The 19,336-nt window shown below is 53.7% G+C and overlaps 1 protein-coding gene across 1 annotated transcript; it reads right to left on the minus strand.

The window, feature by feature from the left end:
- Positions 1-355: 355 nt before the first annotated feature.
- LOC146859428 (tubulin alpha-1D chain) lies at positions 356-16,129 on the minus strand. Its single transcript, XM_085650125.1, has 4 exons — positions 15,973-16,129; positions 7,344-7,566; positions 5,671-5,819; positions 356-1,436 (listed from the first exon to the last, which is right to left on the minus strand). Exons 1-4 carry the CDS (start codon positions 15,973-15,975, stop codon positions 453-455), a joined length of 1,359 nt encoding a protein of 452 aa, XP_085506251.1. The 5' UTR covers positions 15,976-16,129; the 3' UTR covers positions 356-452.
- Positions 16,130-19,336: the final 3,207 nt, after the last annotated feature.

Consider the following 19,336-nt stretch of genomic DNA (forward strand, 5'->3'; position numbering starts at 1 on the left):
ACTGGAGACACCACACTTTAGATGCCCAGGTCCTGCACCAGGAGAAGAGCAGAGGGGAGGTTCATGTTTACTGGTGGCTTGAAAGGTATACATCCTACAAGATGCTCTCGAAGGACTGTCATTTCCAACATTTCTCTGTTGAAAAAGATCTTTCAGATGTCTCGCATTTGTTGTATCTGCACAGGACTACACCTGCTCTACTGCATTTTCATTTAGAGACAATCGTGGTTCAAAATGCAAACTTCATATGTCATTGGTAAAAAAAGTATACAATTTTAAAATAGTAGTCAATCGTGATTTCAATTCAGTGGTCTCAACGGACAAGATTTACAATGAGAACACTTGACTCAAAAACTTTAATGAGTTATTTTATTCGACAAAATAGCTCTATTTAAGTTAATAAAACATTTCTGTTCAGTGCAAATTTATCTGTGAGAACAGTTCATGTTAGCTTAATACTCCTCACCCTCTTCTTCCTCTCCCTCTCCTTCCACACTGTCTGTTCCCACCTCTTCATAATCCTTCTCGAGGGCGGCCATGTCCTCCCGCGCCTCTGAGAACTCTCCTTCCTCCATCCCCTCACCCACATACCAGTGGACAAAGGCGCGCTTCGCATACATCAGGTCAAACTTGTGGTCCAAGCGAGCCCATGCCTCAGCGATGGCTGTGGTGTTGCTCAACATGCACACGGCACGCTGCACCTTGGCCAGATCTCCTCCGGGCACCACAGTGGGAGGTTGGTAGTTAATACCAACTTTAAAACCAGTTGGGCACCAGTCCACAAACTGGATGGTACGTTTGGTCTTGATGGTTGCGATTGCAGCATTTACATCTTTGGGCACCACGTCGCCACGGTATAACAGGCAGCAAGCCATGTACTTACCGTGGCGTGGGTCACATTTCACCATCTGGTTTGCCGGCTCAAAGCAAGCATTGGTGATCTCGGAGACTGAAAGCTGCTCGTGGTAGGCTTTCTCTGCAGAGATCACTGGGGCATAGGTGGCCAGGGGGAAGTGGATACGGGGATATGGCACCAAGTTGGTCTGGAACTCAGTGAGATCAACATTGAGGGCACCATCGAACCGAAGGGAGGCTGTGATGGAGGACACAATCTGGCCTATCAAGCGGTTGAGGTTGGTGTAGGTCGGACGCTCAATGTCCAGGTTCCTGCGGCAGATGTCATAGATGGCTTCGTTGTCCACCATGAAGGCGCAGTCTGAATGCTCCAGGGTGGTGTGAGTGGTCAGGATGGCATTGTAGGGTTCAACCACAGCAGTGGAGATCTGCGGAGCTGGGTAGATGGAGAACTCCAGCTTGGACTTCTTGCCGTAGTCAACAGACAGACGTTCCATCAGCAAGGAGGTGAAGCCAGAGCCAGTGCCGCCGCCGAAGCTGTGGAAGATGAGGAAACCCTGGAGTCCAGTGCACTGGTCAGCCTGTGGGAGTGAGAAGAGGGAGAAGTTAATATCATGGCAAATTAACACTACTTATAATGTGGCAAACGCACATCCACAGATCAGCAAGACCAGCATGGTTCTCATAGAGATAAAAACCAATGGAGGCCAAACCCCCTGGAAGGAGCAGGTTGGTGCAACAGGATTCTTGTAATGTTAAGAGTCCGATACCTGAGAAGCCTTCTCAGTACCAGGCATGTTTACAGATAAAACATTAGGAGTTCCTTGATAATGCAAGGCTCAAAGAAAATAATTGGCAATCGAAAAAGGCAGAGTAAGGTTGAGGATGCTGTAGAGTGCCTGCCTGACCGAGTGCGAGCCAGCACTCAGGAAAGGGAGAGCTCAAGAGTACAGGATATTAGAGGGAGACTAATAAACCAAGCAAGAAATGTGAGAGGTGATTAAAAAAGTGGTGAATGAAGAAACATGGCGAGCAGGCATAGAGTGAAAAACAGGCTTCGAAAACAGAGTGTTCCTGAACACGGTCATGTGGCCATCAGAAGAGGGCTGCGAAAAACAAGCATTTGCAATGCAATAGGTCTCGCATTTACGAGAGTTTGAGCTACTGGCATTGTAAATGACAATGCCAATAGCTTAGACTCTCGCAAATGCGAGACCTATTGCATTGCAAATGAAATTTTTGTCAAAGCACCCCATGCCGCGATTTCAGGTTTATGTCAGCCACGCCCCTTTCTTAAGACGAGCCACGTCTTAAGAATAGGGCGTAGCCGCCATAAAAGTGAAAGTGATGTATGGGGCGCTTCCACAAAAGCATCTTTTTGTCAAGTTGACAAACAAATGTTTTTTTTGTGTAAAAGTGCTCCATGCTGCGAAGGCTCTTAAAGAAAGCTTTTCCCTGACTTCCTTCCGCCGTCAGGAAAACCCTCGTCCAGGCTCTCGTAGTCAGTCGCCTGGATTACGGGAATGCTTTACTGGTATCTGCAAATGACCCCTTGCTGGCTAAGCTGCAATCTGTGCAGAATACAGCTGCACGGTTAATCTGCAACCTTCCGGCATGGTCTTCCTCTGCCCCGATATTGAAGAAATTGCATTGGCTGCAGAAAAAGCATAGTCTTCAAGCGGTGCCGTCTGCTGCACAAGGCATTTTATGAATCCATCTGACGACAAGGCATTTTATGAATCCCTACCTGTCCTTTATCCAAGACTCGGCCATTACAAGCCTCCGAGACAGTTACGATCTTCTAATAAAGCTCTTCTGCAGACCCCTTGCATCCCCTCAGCCAGATTCGGCGGCAGGCCCTTTCAATAATTGACCTCTTATTATTGGAACAGACTGCCCCTTCATATTTGTACCTGCCCCAATTACCAGGACTTTAAGAAGATGTTAAAAACATGGATGTTCTGAACACTCCTGCCCATGTCTGGAGCGCCAGCGCTGGGATACTCCTTCCGGAGTGAGTTCAAGATCTGATGCATAGTTTGTTTGTTTGCCCTAACTCCATAGTAGTCATCGCCAGAAAGCGATTTTTAGAACCAATTCAAACAAAATGTAACTCTACAAGTGTACAGAGTTTGATTTCCATTCTTAAATCACCTCCCGATGAATTTGTATGCTACAATCTGTTTACATTTTTTAAAACTTTTTTTAATTTGTATTAGGATAAGTGTTCATAATTTTGCTAAATTATAAATGTAATTTTGTTGTTTTATCATCTTATTTGTTGTTCAAAGTAGAGAACTAAATCAAATAAATAAATAAATTTGAATTTTGAATTCCGGAATGAGCCGTGTGCTATACTAAGAATACATGAATGTACCCCTATACTGTCATCCTAAAGCCAGCTGGCTGCCAATATATGGCTTTTCTATGTGGAGGGAGGAAGTGTGTGAGAACAGTTTCAGGTACAGAGGCACTGGTTCTGCTTCAGCTGTTGAGCAGTCAATTCTGCCACCATAGACCAGATGTGTACAAATGGAGGAAAATCTAGTTAGCCATCAGGGGACTGGACTAGTTCGCCCAGATGCCAACCAAGAGGCCAGAGCATTCTAAAGAACACTGCACCAGATAACACACTTGTCACACTGATGGGTTTTAAAAATGTCCAGCAGGATTCTCTCCTTATGCGCCGTGGATGGAGGAAGGCCTTCAGTGTCCAATCTTTGACCATGTCGTTGGCGCCTGTCATTGGCCTCGTGCGACGCATGGCAGAATGTACTCTGTACAAAGACTTCTTTTGGACCAAGGAAGGCTGGAGACGTCTGTCACTGTTCCTAATGTTTTACTTTGTCACACCATGTTCACTTTCAGGGGTCCCCTTTAAGCTAGGGCCCCCCTGAAGACCATTGTACGCCCCAAATATCCGTGACATGTGGATTCCAAAAGCAATAGCAGATATTGATTGCCTCCTGCAGAAGAGACGTCTAAAAGCAAAAACCTGGAGTTGCAGACGTAATGACTACAGACATTGGTCACAGACCACCCTAACATGCCTGCCTCTGGCCACTGACTCACAAAAGGGCGATCCCACTCACGTGTGTACTGGCCTACTCTCTGCATGAAGAATTGGGTGGGGATTCTCAGAACATAATATAACGAATGTCTCCAAGAACCTTACTCCAGAGGTGGCCTGGTCAGCTTTGAAACCTTGTCACTCAATGACACTGTGACGGTCACAGCCCTACCGACCATTCACAAGCAGAACCTGTTTGCCCTGCCTACTCTTGGAATTAGCAAGTAAAGCATTTATACCGCACGCAAATGCCGAGGCGTCTTGGCGCTAAAATATGACGTGTAACGAGTAACTTCTCCAGAGAGGGAAGTATTACATTTTCACTGAACAGGAGACTATTTGGTTGTAACCTAGTTATGACCGGCAGCAAATTCCAGAGCTTGGCTGTCCAAAGGGAGAGACTTCTCCCCCCACCCCCATCTAGCCCTTCGAATTTGTGGCACTCGAACCGGTCCTTTGTTGGCTGATCTTAGGTCCCGCCGCGGGACGTGCCATGGGAAAGGTTTCTGGAAGTCCAGAGGTCCCCCCCGCCCCCCATGTACTGCTTAATGCACCAGACACAGAGCCTTGAGTTCAATTATTTGCTGGACCTGAAGCCAATAAAGGTTCTTAACACTATTGAAGATAGGATGGAATTACGGGATGTGAACGGCACCCGCGCTGCGGCGTTCTGCAAAGAATGAAGTTTTAGTAGTTGGCGTTTGTCAATGCCAAGAAAAAGAGCGCTGCAGTAATCAATTCAAGAAAGAATTAAGGCGACTACTACAGTTTTTCTGAGTTCTTGGGGAATGAACGGAAGAATTTTGTGCAGGATCTTTAGGAGGAAGAAGCACGAGGACGTCAAGAGATTGATCTGACCTGCAAGCAGGACTCCTAAGTTCCTGACCTTTTCAGTGGGGTCAGGGCACCGCCCTGCCTCAGCCGGCCGCCACAAGTGATTCCAGAGTGATAGTCCCTTTCCAAACTCCATCACCCCCGTTTTATTTGTGTTCAATGTAAGATAATTCAGATTCATCCACCCGATGATGTGCTTCAGACAGTTGTGAAAACTCCCAGCCACTATTTCTGCACTTGAGAATATAGATATGACTATCTGAGCGCCGTCGACGCAAACGACCAATGAGAAGCCGCGCGCCTTGATCAGCTTAGCCAGAGGAGTAACGTAGATGTTGAACAGGATCGGTGACAGTGCTGAGCCTTGAAGAACTCCTCACAGGAGCGAAAAACGCCTCTGATGTAAGGTTACCCCAGCACAACATCTGTTCGAACCTCTGTTCGAGCCGTCCCCTTAATTCCGACGGTCTTCGGCCTCTGCTATAGTACCAGGTGGTTAACAGCATCAAACGCTGCTGAAATGTCCAGTGGGGGGTAAGTCACAGCACTTGTTCTGGAGTGCATGTAACTGTTCCCATGAGTAGACATGGAGGGTGTGGTGGTGCAGTTAACACTCGCTGTGGCAGAGATTAAAGCTACTTCAGTATAGTTACAAGTATGACTCGCAACACGCTGCACGGTCGAGTCAGAATGGGCTTTTATTCCCCTGGTTGCAAAAAGAGCTAGCACGCTGACCCTGTAATGGTGGTCACTTCTCATCTCACTCTAGCCAGGGGCCATGGATCTGGCAGACCTGTCAGGCCCAGGGCCTCCTCCCAAGAGCCTGATATCTCCATTGGGTAAGTGCCAGGAGAGGCCTGACTGGTCGGTCTGATTTCTTTGATACAAACAACGTGATAAAGAGTACGTACCAGTTTCCGAATCCGGTCCAGCACCAAGTCGATGACCTCCTTGCCGATGGTGTAGTGCCCACGGGCGTAGTTGTTGGCTGCATCTTCCTTGCCGGTGATGAGCTGCTCGGGGTGGAAGAGCTGACGGTACGTGCCCGTCCGGACCTCATCTGCAAAAATAATGTTCAGATTTGTTTGAGTTTACAGTAGACCTTGAGTTAAGAAGTCTATGCAACCCGTTATCGGATCCATAGAGTACGGTAATTGTAAACCAATGACAACACATAGCATAACTCAAGAGTAGTAGGGACCAGAGACCCGGGGGCTGCAACAACACGAATGTCAAGGGAGCAGCAATGGAGAAGAAAACGCAAGAATCAGGTAATGTTAGTTGGTTCTGAGGGAGATGGAGATTTGTGAGTAAGGATTCCCAGTCAAAGAGGGAACCAGCAGACAAGCAGTATGAAGGAGCATTGGACAATGCAAGGGACCTGGGTGGTTGGTTGGAAAGCAGCTCTCGTCTTACGCAGATGATGCCATGAGCATGGTAGTTGGACAGGTGTTTAGAATGCAAGGGTCTTGTGGGAATGCCCGGCTTTGCAAGGACAACCTCTGGTAAGGAGAATCAAAAACATGAAAGGATGGCCCTCTACCAGCGTAAGATGGACAGCGATGTAATCTGCGTCCACATAAACCCTAAAGACTGAAAAACACCATTAAATTGTTTGGCAGGTTCTGCCAAGTCACAAAGAACTCTTGCTCAAACCCAGATACTGACCGTCTCCCAATGAGATTCATCTTCCTCCGAGCAGAGGATGGGGACTACTCAACGCTAAGTCATGGGGACCTGGAGACAGCACGACCAGTCAACCAACCTCAGCAGGGTGACGATCAGGAGAAGACATGGCCTGGTTAGACAGGAGCAGGGTGTCAGGAGAAGCCATGCCCTGCTCATTGACCCCTGACCAAATGGGGGGAGGGTGCAGGAGAAAGTATGACCAGTCAACCCACCTCAGCAGGGTGACGATCAGGAGAAGACATGTCCTCCACAGACCTCTGAGCAGGGGGTTCAGACCTTGAGAAGCCATGGCCAGGTCAGACATGAGCCGGGTATCAGAAGACATTCGGCCCATTACAGGTAGTGGGGACCAGGAGAAAGTGTTGTCATTACACAGACCTGAGGTGGGTGTACATCTGGAGAGGACATGCCCTCCCCATACCTCAGACCTTCAGTTGAGACATAAGTAGGGGGCCAGGAGAAGCCACGCCCGTGGCACAGACCCCTGATGAGGGATGGAGGCAAGGGAAAGAATGCTGGAGACGCTGATCATGCCTATAACTTTGTTACTCACTGATCACCGTGGGCCCCATACCTCACCCATTAGCATTCTAAGCTGACCACTGCCACACTCTGTACTCACTGATTACTGTGGGCCCCATACCTCACCCATGAACACCCTGGGCACAGTGAGGTGACCACTGACACCCTGTACTCACCGATCATGGTGGGCTCCATACCTCGCCCAAGAGTAGTCATATAACCACTGCCATACCCTGTGACTCACTGATCACTGTGGGCTCCATACCTCACCCATGGACACCCTGAGCTGACCTTGACACACCCTGAGCTTTATACCTCACCCATGGACACCCTGAGCACCGTGAGATGACCACTGGCCCACCCCGAGACTCACCAATGACCGTGGGCTCTAGGTCCACAAAGACAGCCCGGGGCACGTGCTTCCCGGCCCCCGTCTCGCTGAAGAAGGTGTTGAAGGAGTCGTCGCCGCCCCCGATGGTCTTGTCGCTGGGCATCTGTCCATCCGGCTGGATGCCATGCTCCAGGCAGTACAGCTCCCAGCAGGCATTGCCAATCTGGACTCCAGCCTGGCCGACGTGGACTGAAATACACTCACGCTGTGGAGGAAAAAAGAGGCCATGGTAGAAAATTGAAGACAAGAGGCCCATGGGGTGAGCACACCCTTTTCGTAAGCTAGGAAAGCCTACTGCGCAGTTAATGGGCACTGCAGGCTGCCGGCTGCCTTACGCCTCTCTTGGGCAAAGCTGTGATCCCTAACCTGCTCGGTCTCGCCACCACCCATGCTTGTCTGCTGGCCCCCATCTCACATCTGATGCAGCAAATATATTTATTTATAAAGTTTTATATAGTGCGAACATGACCAGTTTCCACCCATCTTCCCCATGTATAGCTACACTGCCCCTCCCCTGCACCCCTAGATAGGGCTACTGTGCCCCTTACGTCCTCCCTGGTACAGTAGTGCCCCTCCCCTGCACCCTCAAGGTGAGACTGATCTGCTCCTTACTTCTGCCCTAGTACGGCTGTGGCACGTCGATACCACTACACACAGCTGAACAACTCAAGAATCATGGCACCCCCCTCTGAACCACATCCACAGCACCCAAGAATCATGGCACCCCACTCACTACCACCGCCACAGCACCACAGACCGTATAACTGAAGAAAAAGGGATACACCACTCTGTGCCACCTCCACAGCACCCAAGAATCATGGCAACCCACTCTGTACCACCCCACCTCCACAGCACTCAAGAATCATGGCACTCCACTCTGTACCACCCAATAATGGGCACCCCACACTGTACCACGCAATAACGGGCACCCCACTCTGTACCGCTTCCACAGCACCCTAGAATCAAAGCACCCCACTCTATACTACCCCCACAGCACCCAAGAATCAAGGCACCCCACTCTGTACCACCCCCCACAGCACTCAAGACTCATGGCACCCCACTCTGTACCACCTCCCACAGCACTCAAGAATCATGGCACCCCACTCTGTACCACATCCACCGCACTCAGGAATCATGGTACCCCACTCTGTACCACCCAACACAGCACTCAAGAATCATGGCACCCCACCCTGTACCACATCCACAGCACTCAAGAATCATGGCACCCCACTCTGTACCACCCCCACAGCACTCAAGAATCATGGCACCCCACTCTGTACCACCCCAACAGCACTCAAGAATCATGGCACCCCACTCTGTACCACCTCCCACAGCACTCAAGAATCATGGCACCCCACTCTGTACCACATCACAGCACCCAGGAATTAAGGCACCCCACTCTGTACCACCCCCACAGCACCCAAGAATCAAGGCACCCCACTCTGTACCACCCCCACAGCACTCAAGAATCAAGGCACCCCACTCTGTACCACCCCCCCACAGCACCCAAGAATCAAGACACCCCACTCTGTACCACCCCCCTCCCACAGCACTCAAGAATCAAGACACCCCACTCTGTACCACCCCCACAGCACTTAGGAATCACTGGCACCCCAATTTGTACCACCCCAAAGCAACCAAGAATCAAGGCACCCCACTCTGTACCACCCCACAGCACTCAAAAATAACTGGCACCCCATTCTGCACCACCTCCACAGCACTCAAGATTCATGGCACCCCACTCTGTACCACATCCACAGCACCCAAGAATCATGGCACCCCACTCTGTACCACCTCCACAGCACCGCACACTCATGAACAACACTCCATAGCAATTCCACACACATCTGAACCCCAGAATCAGTGAACAGCTGAAGAAACACTGGCACCCCACTCTGTGCACCGCCACAGCATTGCACACACCTGAACAACTCAAGAATCAGGAATACCCTATGTGTGCCACCCCTCAACACCACACACAGCTGAACACCACTCTGAATCGTGAATCGGTGGCACCCGTGACCCCTCCATGCGGTGCAGAAGCGCACGGCAAGGGCCCTCGGGTGTTGATTGAAAGTCTCCAAATGCCGCCTCCGGCTGGAATGGGGGGGCCCCAAAAAGAGTGTTCAGGTTTGGGATGGTCATTTTTGTGACCAGCCCGAACGTGCGTACTATAGCCTGCAATGCCCTGCATTATGAGAGCGAGCGAAGGCGAGGACTGCTACTGGCCAGTGGCCGCAGCCCCCGCTCTCCTATGGGCGGGGACAGTCCACGCCCTAGCCAATCCTGGTGCTGCTGGAGGAGCGTCTGGATTGGCTGAGAGAGTTGCCACGGTGTACCAGCCACTCATGACGAAGGCGCCAACGCGGCGGCGGGCCCCGGCACAGGAACACACAGCAGAGGCGGCGCGGACCCGGCAGTCATGTTTTCACGTTTTTTTGTTTAATTAAACTTTATTTTTAACCCCCCCGGCACCCCACCCTTGCTCGTCCCCCTGCACGTATTGTGAGCCGCGACTGTTGGAGAAGGGACTGGGAGCTGCAGATATTGTGTTACCGCGCCCTGGCTTCAGACGGATGGAAAGCCGCTTAAGCGCTGCTTGCAGATAGATGCGCCCCGCGCGCTTGTATTTGGACAGTTGTACTTCATTCTCAGTGCTTATGGTCATGAATCTTGCTTAAAACATTCTTCAGCATTTGGGTGTAATTTCGGTGCTGTTTCTGGCGGAGAGCAGCACTCGTCAGAGGCATTGTTTACCCATCATGAAAGAAATGTGTAACCTGGTGCTGAAATTAATTACTAGCTCTTGCATGTGAAGAGGCCACATGTCTTATTTTTGCTCGATGTGAAGCAGAGGCAGTCTCAGTTAAGTTGTGAAGATAGGGCCCCTCTCATTGAAGCTTTGTGTGGCCTGCCTGGTAGGTTCGCTGTTAACCAACTATTGTTTTTATGTAGCGCCTTCTGCTTTTGTCGCGTCTTTGTAACGCAGCGAATGACAGACGTAAGCCATACTCCTGCGATTTATACACTTCTTTAGAAGGAGGCAGAGGGTGTTGTTTTTGGCCAGTCACAGTGGTCTTAAAGGTGCAGACACACCTTCTATATGGGACAGCTCATTAGCTTTCAAGTAAGAAGCTGCAGAACAGTTATTGTTATTTTCACACAAAGCCACAAAACGGAAAACGTCTGACATTAAATGCCACAAGCTACCCTCTACATGCACCACACACGCCCCTAATTAGCAGCACTATGAAATACTGAAATCCCAAACTTTCAATCTTCTCAACTTCCTTCTCCTCCCACCCCTCTACCCTGGGTGCTTTTGGTTTAGTCCGTTACTGTGGTCACAAGGGAAAAGGCCAGTCTGCTGATCCGCTGCTTAGGTCAGTAATGCACATTTTCAGTGTTTAAAAAAATTACAAGTTTAGTTGCGAATGTTTTTGGGGGTGTTAAGGCAGATTGTCAGAGAAGGGTGGGGGAGGTACAAAATTGTAAACTTGTGGATGGGTGATTGTGGGAGATGGGGGGTTTGTTATCATGGTGCGTGCTGCTCTACTTTAGTGGTCTGGGGCAGTTTTTAATGTGTTTAATATTTCAAGACTATACGTTCCCACTGCTTAAGAAGCCTTGCTTTATCGCTGCATTCATTTGCTTTCAAATGCACCATTTGCAACCTTTTTTAAATTTCTTTCTCAGGAGAGGGGCTCTCCCTACAGTAGACCCCAGATTTGTCCATTGTACTTGTTCACATCGCTAACTAGTGTTTTCTATTGGAAAGGGTAGAGCCAAAGCAGTCTTGCTTAGTACCCTAGTACCCTAGCCCTCTTCAGAAGTCAGACTTGCTTGGCAACCCAGAAATTCTCTCAAATAATGTATGAGTTTTCTTTTATTAATGCCTAGAAAACTGCATTTTTAGTCTATTTATCACAGAAACGGTGCTGAAAATCGCACCAAAAAGATGGCAATTTTTTTTTTAATTGCGGGGGGAGAATGCCCCCGCATCCCCATGATTGCCATTGGGCAAGCTCGCTGCGCTCGCGTACGTTGATTCGTTCTGCATATGCCTCACCAGTTTCAAATTCCACCAGCCGCCCCTGGAGGGGGGCAATGGGCTAGGAGGAGCAGGAGGGTGCAATGGGCTCGGAGGTGCCAGAGGGGGCGATGGGCTTGGAGGTGCCAGAGGGGGCAATGGGCTCGGAGGTGCAGGAGGGAGCGACGGGCTCAGTACAGGAGGGGGCGATGGGCTCGGAGGTGCAGGAGGGAGCGATGGGCTCGGAGGTGTAGGAGGGAGCGATGGGCTCAGAGGGTGCGATGGACTCGGAGGTGCAGGAGGGGAGAGATGGGCTCAGAGGTGCAGAAGGGGGATCGGACGTGCAGGAGGGGGAGCAGGCTCGGACATGCAGGAGGGGGAGCAGGCTCAGAGGTGCAGGAGTGGGCAATGGGCTCGGAGGTGCGGGAGGGAGAGATGGGCTCGGAGGTGCAGGAAGAGGTGATGGGCTCGGAGGTGCAGGAGGGGAGCGATGGGCTCGGAGGGGGGCTATGGGCTCGGATGTGCAGGAGGGGAGCGATGGGCTCGGATGTGCAGGAGGGGAGCGATTGGCCCTGGGGTGCAGGAGGTGAGCGATGGGCCCAGAGGTGCAGGAGGGAAGCGATGGGCCCAGAAGTGCAGGTGGTGAGCGATGGGCCCAGAAGTGCAGGAGGTGAGCGATGGGCCCAGAGGTGCAGGAGGGGAGCGTTGGGCCCACAGGTGCAGGAGGGGAGCGTTGGGCCCACAGGTGCAGGAGGGGGAGCAGGCTCAGAGGTGATGGGCTCAGAGGTGCAGGGGGGGAGCGATGGGCTCGGAGGGGAGCGATGGGCTCGGATGTGCAGGAGGGGAGCGATGGGCTCGGATGTGCAGGAGGGGAGCGATGGCCCCCGGGGTGCAGGAGGTAAGCGATGGGTCCAGAGGTGCAGGAGGGAAGCGATGGGCCCAGAGATGCAGGAGGTGAGCGATGGGCCCAGAAGTGCAGGAGGTGAGCGACGGGCCCACAGGTGCAGGAGGTGAGCGCTGGGCCCACAGGTGCAGGAGGTGAGCGCTGGGCCCACAGGTGCAGGAGGTGAGCGCTGGGCCCACAGGTGCAGGAGGTGAGCGCTGGGCCCACAGGTGCAGGAGGTGAGCGCTGGGCCCACAGGTGCAGGAGGGGGCGATGGGTCCAGAGGTGCAGGAGGGGGGCGTTGGGCCCAGAGGTGCAGGAGGAGAGCGTTGGGCCCAGAGGTGCAGGAGGGGAGCGATGGGCCCAGAGGTGCAAGAGGGAGCGATGAGCTAGGAGGTGCAGGAGGGTGCGATGAGCTAGGAGGTGCAGGAGGGTGCGCTGGGCTTGGAGGTGCAGGAGGGTGCGCTGGGCTTGGAGGTGCAGGAGGGTGCGATGGGCTTGGAGGTGCAGGAGGGGGAGCGGGCTCGGAGGTGCAGGAGGGGGAGCGGTCTCGGAGGTGCATGAAGGGGATGGGCTCTGAGGTGCAGGAGGCTAGCAGACTTGGAGGTGCAGTAGGGGGCGATGGGCAAGGTACTGGGAGGGGTGATAGGTGAGGTACAGGAGGAGCTATAGGCTCGTGGTGCAGGGGGGGCATGGGCTCACAGGTGCAGGATGGGGTGCGATGGGCTCGGAAGTGAAGGAGGGGTGACAGGCGAGGTACAGAAGAGGTGATAGGCTTGGAGGTGCAAGAGGGGGGGCGATGGGTTTGGAGGTGCAGGAGGGGACAGTGGGCTCTGGGGTGCCGGAGCAGGAGCGATGGGCTCAGAGGTGCAGGAGTGGGGAGATGGGCAGGAGGGGGAGCGATGGGCTCAGAGGGGCACGATGGGCTCGGAGGTGCAGGAGGTGAGCGATGGGCTCAGAGGTGCAGGAGGGGGAGCGATGGGCTCGGAGGGGCACGATGGGCTCGGAGGTGCAGGAGGTGAGCGATGGGCTCAGAGGTGCAAGAGTGGGGAGATGGGCTCAGAGGTGCAGGAGTGGGAGCGATGGGCTCGGAGGGGGAGCGATGGGCTCGGAGGTGCAGGAGGGGGAGCGATGGGCTCGGAGGGGTGCGATGGGCTCGGAGGTGCAGGAGGTGAGCGATGGGCTCAGAGGTGCAGGAGGGAGGCAATGGGCTCGGAGATGCAGGAGGGAGAGATGGGCTCGGAGGTGTAGGAAGGGGAGGGATGGGCTCGGAATTGCAGGAGGGGGGCAATGGGCTCGGAGGTGTAGGAGGGGGAAGGATGGGCTCGGAGGTGCAGGAGGGGGGCAATGGGCGCGGAGGTGCAGGAAGGTGCGATGGGCTCGGAGGTGCAGGAAGAGGTGATGGGCTCGGAGGTGCAGGAGGGGAGCGATGGGCTCGGAGGTGCAGGAGGGGAGCGATGGGCTCGGATGTGCAGGAGGAAGTGATGGGCCCAGGGGTGCCGGAGGTGAGCGATGGGCCCAGGGGTGCAGGAGGGGGAGGGATGGGCCCAGGGGTGCAGGAGGGGGAGATGGGCTCGGAGGTGTGGGAGAGATGGGCTCGGAGGTGCAGGAGGGGGAGGGATGGGCTCGGAGGTGCAGGAGGGGGGCAATGGGCTCCGTGCAGGAGGGGACGATGGGCTCGGGGGTGCAGGAGGGAGAGATGGGCTCGGAGGTGTAGGGGGTGGGCTCGGAGGTGCAGAGGAGAGGTGATCACGTCGTGGATAACATGATGATGCTGAAGTTTGGTGATGGGCTCCGTGCAGGAGGGGGCGATGGGCTCGGGGGCGCAGGAGATGTGCTGAAGTTTGGTGATGGGCGAGGTACTGGAGGAGGGTAATATGATGCGAGGAGCTCGGGTGTACGGGAGAGGTGATGTCAGCGGTCTCAGAGTGGTGCTGAAGCTGGCATGACCTATTTAAAGGGGCTGATTGATGGGCGAGGTGCAGGAGGGGGCCATGACGTCGGGATATGAGGATGGTGCTGATGTTTGGTGATGGGCGAGGTACTGGGAGGGGTGATGGGCGAGGTACATGAGGAGTGATAAGTGCAGAGGAGGGACGATGAGCTCGGATGAACTGGAGAGGTGACGTCAGCGGTCTCGGAGTGGTGCTGAAGCTGGGCCGGACTGATGTACAGGGGGCTGATTGATGGGCGAGATGCAGGAGGGGCGATGGGCGAGGTGCAGCGGCGAGGATGAGTTAGGGGGCGCTCGGGGAGGTGCAGGCCGCGCCTAATCGGTACTCAATTTAGGGACCGGCGCGTATTTCAACTCAACGGCCTTTGATCCAGAGAGAAAAAGGGGGAGGGGGGGTGTAAAACTCATAAAAGGAGAAAGCGGGGTAAAATAATAACCTGCAAGAGCGAAGGCGGGGGTGAAAGAGGCCTGGGGTGGGATCAGGATTGCCCCGCCCTGGTATTCGGCATCTCGCTCTTCCATAGCGCCGGGCGGGGGCTTCAGTGCACAACGCTTGCCCCCCGTAAAGCCCTCTGTCCTTGGGAGAGGGCGCACATAGAGAGGTGCAGGGGGCCTGCGCGGTAGAGGGGCGCCGAGGGTGGGGAGCCGAGCATCTGTGCCACAGGACCCCCAGCGTGTCTCCGGGTCTGCGGTGAAGCCCTCTCTCTTTGTGTGAGGATCCGGTTGCGGTTCATATAGGGAGGTTCAAGGGGGGGGGGCTGCTCACATCGAGGGGTGCAGTGGCGGGGCGGCTGCTCTCTATAGAGGGGTTCTGGCGGGTGGGGGGCTGTATTTGGGTGAGGGCTCATATAGAGAGGTGCAGGTGGCGGCTTACTACAGAGGGGAGCATGGTCCCCCCACCCCAACTCGCCATCTTGTTATCTCATCCCGGGTGAAGCCCTCTCTCTTTGTGCTCAGCTCGTGCAGGGGCGGGAGGGGGCTTCTCTCTATTTAGGGGTGCGGGGGGAGGGGTTCCGCTGTGCTGCCCAGCCCCCTGTCTTTGGGGTGAGGTCTCCTAGAGAGGGCACCTGCTGGCTATAGAGGGGGGCTGGTGTGTGTGTGTGGGGGGGGGGGGGGTCCTCGGTACTCGCCATCTTGTCTCTTGGTCCTCTGTCCCTATAGAGAGGGCAGGAGGGCGGCAGCTCTCCATAAAGGGGTTCTGGGGGGTTCGAGGCTGTGTTTGGGTTAGGGATCCTATAGAGAGGGCGGCAGCTCGCTATAGAGGGGTGCTAGGGGTCCCCCTTGTACTCACCATCTTCTCAATGGTCCCATGTCTTTGGGTGAGGGGTCCTATAGGGCAGGATGGCGGCAGCTCGCTCTAGCGGGGTGTTAGGGGGAGGGGTCCCCCGTACTCACCATTTTGTCTCCTGGTCCCCAGTGAATCCCCCTGAGTCTTTGGGTGATGGACCCTATAAAGAGGGCGGCTGCTCGCCATAAAGGGGTCCTGGGGGGGGGCTGTCTTTTTGTTAGGGCTCCTGTAGAGAGGGCAGGAGGGCGGCATCTCGCTATAGGAGGGGGGTCCCCCTGTACTCACCATCTTCTCTCCTGGTCCCCAGTGAATCCCCTGTCTTTGGGTGATGGCCCCAATAGAGAGGGCGGCGGCTCGCCATAAAGGGATCCTGGGGGGGCTGTCTTTAGGTTAGGGCTCTATAGAGAGGGCAGGAGGGCGGCAGCTCGCTATAGGAGGGGGTCCCCCTGTACTCACCATCTTGTCTCCTGGTCCCCGGCGAAGCCTTCTGTCCGATGGGTAAGGGCTCGGTGATGGCTGGCGGTGATCTGAGCTTCCTCTGGCCGCCTCCCCTTTTATAGCGCCCAGAGGTCAGGTGCCTGTGTTGTTGGATACGGGGGTCAGTGGATACTGGGGACTTCCCGCTGCTGTCGTCATGGAGATGTGAGAGCTTCCAACAGAGCAGAATGGGGAGGGATGGGCTGGGGGAGGGCGCAGCGGAGGAACAAAGGAGGCGGGGAGGAAGGGCAACATGGCGGCGTCCTTGGGCCATGGAAACCCCAAACACGCCTCGGGCCCCAGCGACGGGCAGTGACCCCCAACAAACAGTCCACACCTCGGGTCAGAGACGCGCCGGGAGTGTATGGCGAGCTCGTCGAACTGATATGACAGGAATGCAGAAGTCGCGTCTGCCGGTGCCATGACATCCTGGGGCTTCGCAGCGCTATAGGGTTCGTGGCGCGATCCCTGTCAGCACAGGTCAATGCACCTGCTGTAGATGAGTGTGTGCAACCAGGGGGTGTGAATCTGACTCCACCGCCGACTCTACCCTTCACCCGTTATAAATCTATATCCAACCATGAATGAGGTGGGGGCTCCCGGACCCCTATAGCTTCCTACGGCAGATGCGGACCCCCGCTTTCTCGCCCCATGCACCTGGACCTCAGAGGTCCCATAAAAAAGGATGAACAGAGAAAAACCTTTTGGAAATCGCTCTGTCTAATTGTAGCGCTCTCCTGGCGCAGTAGTGGGCCGGTGCCAGTACGTAGACGGTGCATTATAGTACACTGCCGCCCCGTCCAAAGCCAGGGCCTACTCAGCCCTTCATTCTCCTGAGGTCGATAAAAACGGCGCCACTGTACAGGGTAGGAACAACAATGTTCATCTAAATACAAGGGTCGCTTTACTTTCTGTTTGCGTTTCAGTAGCATTATTTTAAGGTCCCGTGGCAGAATTATAGAATAATGATAAAGAAAGGAGGGGGCTAAGAACGACTCCCCACCCACAGCCTCTTGCAAGCAGCGCCAATGGTCAGCCCTCTGTGCAGATGAACCCCGTGCGCAGCAGGGGCCAAGCAGTGTCTTACTAAAGCCCCCCTTTGTCACCGACCCCCTAATAAATCCAGCATGTCGAACTGTGGAATGTGTGGTCTTCAGTTTACCGGAACACCTGATGGCAGGGCGCCACTAAAGGAGGGGGGGGGGGGGGGTTAGGAGGGTGAAGACGGCTGTTACGACAGTCTTTTGGGGCGTTCTCCACCATAACCTCCTTCTCCGCCATGAATTCCCTCACTATCCCTCTCCAACAGTGAATCTCTGCTCTCCACAGCTTCTCACGGACAAACATTCCATTTTTGTAGCGCCACGCATAGTTCACTCACAGTCAGTTCTGTGATATGCATGGTACATGTTCTGTGCAGCAGGCGCATTAACCCTCCGCGCTACTTTACAACGAGTCTAAACTGCCACCAGACACACTTCCGAACTCCCAACAGTAAGAACATTCACCACGAGGGTTATCTTGACATTTTTATTGTTGCCTGAAAACTGTCTGATGCATAAGGAAGTTCATGTGCTTTTTAACCAGAAATGATTTTTAAACCCAGCGCCCCCACCAAAGTCAACGCCAGGTGCGGCTGCACCGGTCGCACCTCCCTAAAGCCAGCCCCGCTATCAACAATGGGGCAGGACAAGCATTTCCAGAAACCGAACCTTACACCCATTATATGAGGGAAAAGAAGTGGCAAATTGTGCACTCTGAACACACTGGACAAACCTGATAGTATAACAAACATATCTGTTGTAGATGCCACTCTGCGCCACTCTGCTCCACTCTGCGCCACCAGCTCCTAGGATTCCACTCATTGCAGGTCCAGAAAAATGCCCCCGACCCGTAGTTGTCTGAAGGTGCAATTTTAGTTTACCCAATGAGGTGTAAACTAGTCATGGGTGAGGCTGCCCCTATGTACAGGTGTCAAAATATTCGGCTTAGTAGCAGTGCTCAATTTGAGCCTGTAGTTGAAGGTGGGCCCACTGGCACCAGTGGCGGCTGCCACCAATCGAAACCAGTAGGGCGGCACGGGGAGGGGGGTTGGGAAATAAAAAAAAATCCTACCTACCACTCTGCACCTGCTGCCGCCCACCTCATGGCTCCTCACACAAGTGGGTGGCCCTGAAGGCTCAGGCTCCCCACCCAATCCAGACACTGCTCATCCAGCATGAGACAGCGCCAGGATTGGTCTGAGCGGCCTGGTCTGCCGCTCAGACAGTACCCAGGAGCCTGCGGCATTTCGGGTTGGAGAAACATAAGTGCGCATGTCTATGTGGTTGGCCTAGGGCGGACGGCCAATCTGACATGCGCACTTATAAGTGCACAGTACTCCTTCCTGCCATGGCCCAGCCCCGCCCCTCCCATCCCGTCTGCGTCGGACGTAAGCAGCTCAGACAGATAAATGAAACGATAATAACAATGTGCTATTATTGTTTTATTTATCATCTGCTGGGAGTGGGGCGACGCTCCTCCGCCATTACTGAAAAGCCGCCCCTGACCAACACTCATTTTCTGGGTCCTACACAAAGCTTTCCTCATCAGACTTTGTTACCGAACAAAGGAGGGAAAACCTCAAAAGTGAAACAAGAGCAAGATGGCAAAATTGTGACCAGGAAAAAACCACAGATGAAAAATAACCTGCAAGAGTGAGAAAAAAGTGAAGGGGGCGCCCGTTGGTGGATGAAGGTGGAACGCGGTAGAATCACATCTAGGCAGTCTCAGTATATTTATTTATTTTATTTTAGAAGCTTCTAAAGCGCAGGACTCACTCCCGAGGGGGTATCTCCGCACTGCGATACAGGCAGTGCTAGGGCTGCTGACAATTACACCACGAAGAGTGCAGTTTTCGGGAATTTCCTGAAATGCAAAGGGTCCTCACAGCTACGCAGTGTTAGGGGTAAGGGGTTCCACGGCCAAGGAGCCCTGAAAGAAAAGGCCCTGCCACCCGCGCGCGATTTCTTCACGCGGGGATTCGTGAGTAGAGTTTTCATACCCGAGGGTAATACTCTGCTGGGCTAGAAGGAAGTACGATTCTGTGCTAAATAACAGGGCCAGATGTATCAAAGGGTTTTATCCATTCTGTGTCTATGGGAAAATGTGTTCATACATATGGCCCTAGGTCCCTTGCCACTTAAGGCCTTGTGGACCATACAACATGCTTTAATAGGATTCTCGGGTGGATAGGCAGCCAGTGGAGTTGCTGTAGGAGGGAAGACTAACAACATTGGAGTGACAGGAGTGCCTATGTGAGTGCACGGTGATCAGTGCGACAGTGTGAGAGTGAGATGAGACG

Source organism: Triturus cristatus, chromosome 3_2, assembly GCF_964204655.1.
Source record: "Triturus cristatus chromosome 3_2, aTriCri1.1, whole genome shotgun sequence".
NCBI classification, from domain to species: domain Eukaryota; kingdom Metazoa; phylum Chordata; class Amphibia; order Caudata; family Salamandridae; genus Triturus; species Triturus cristatus.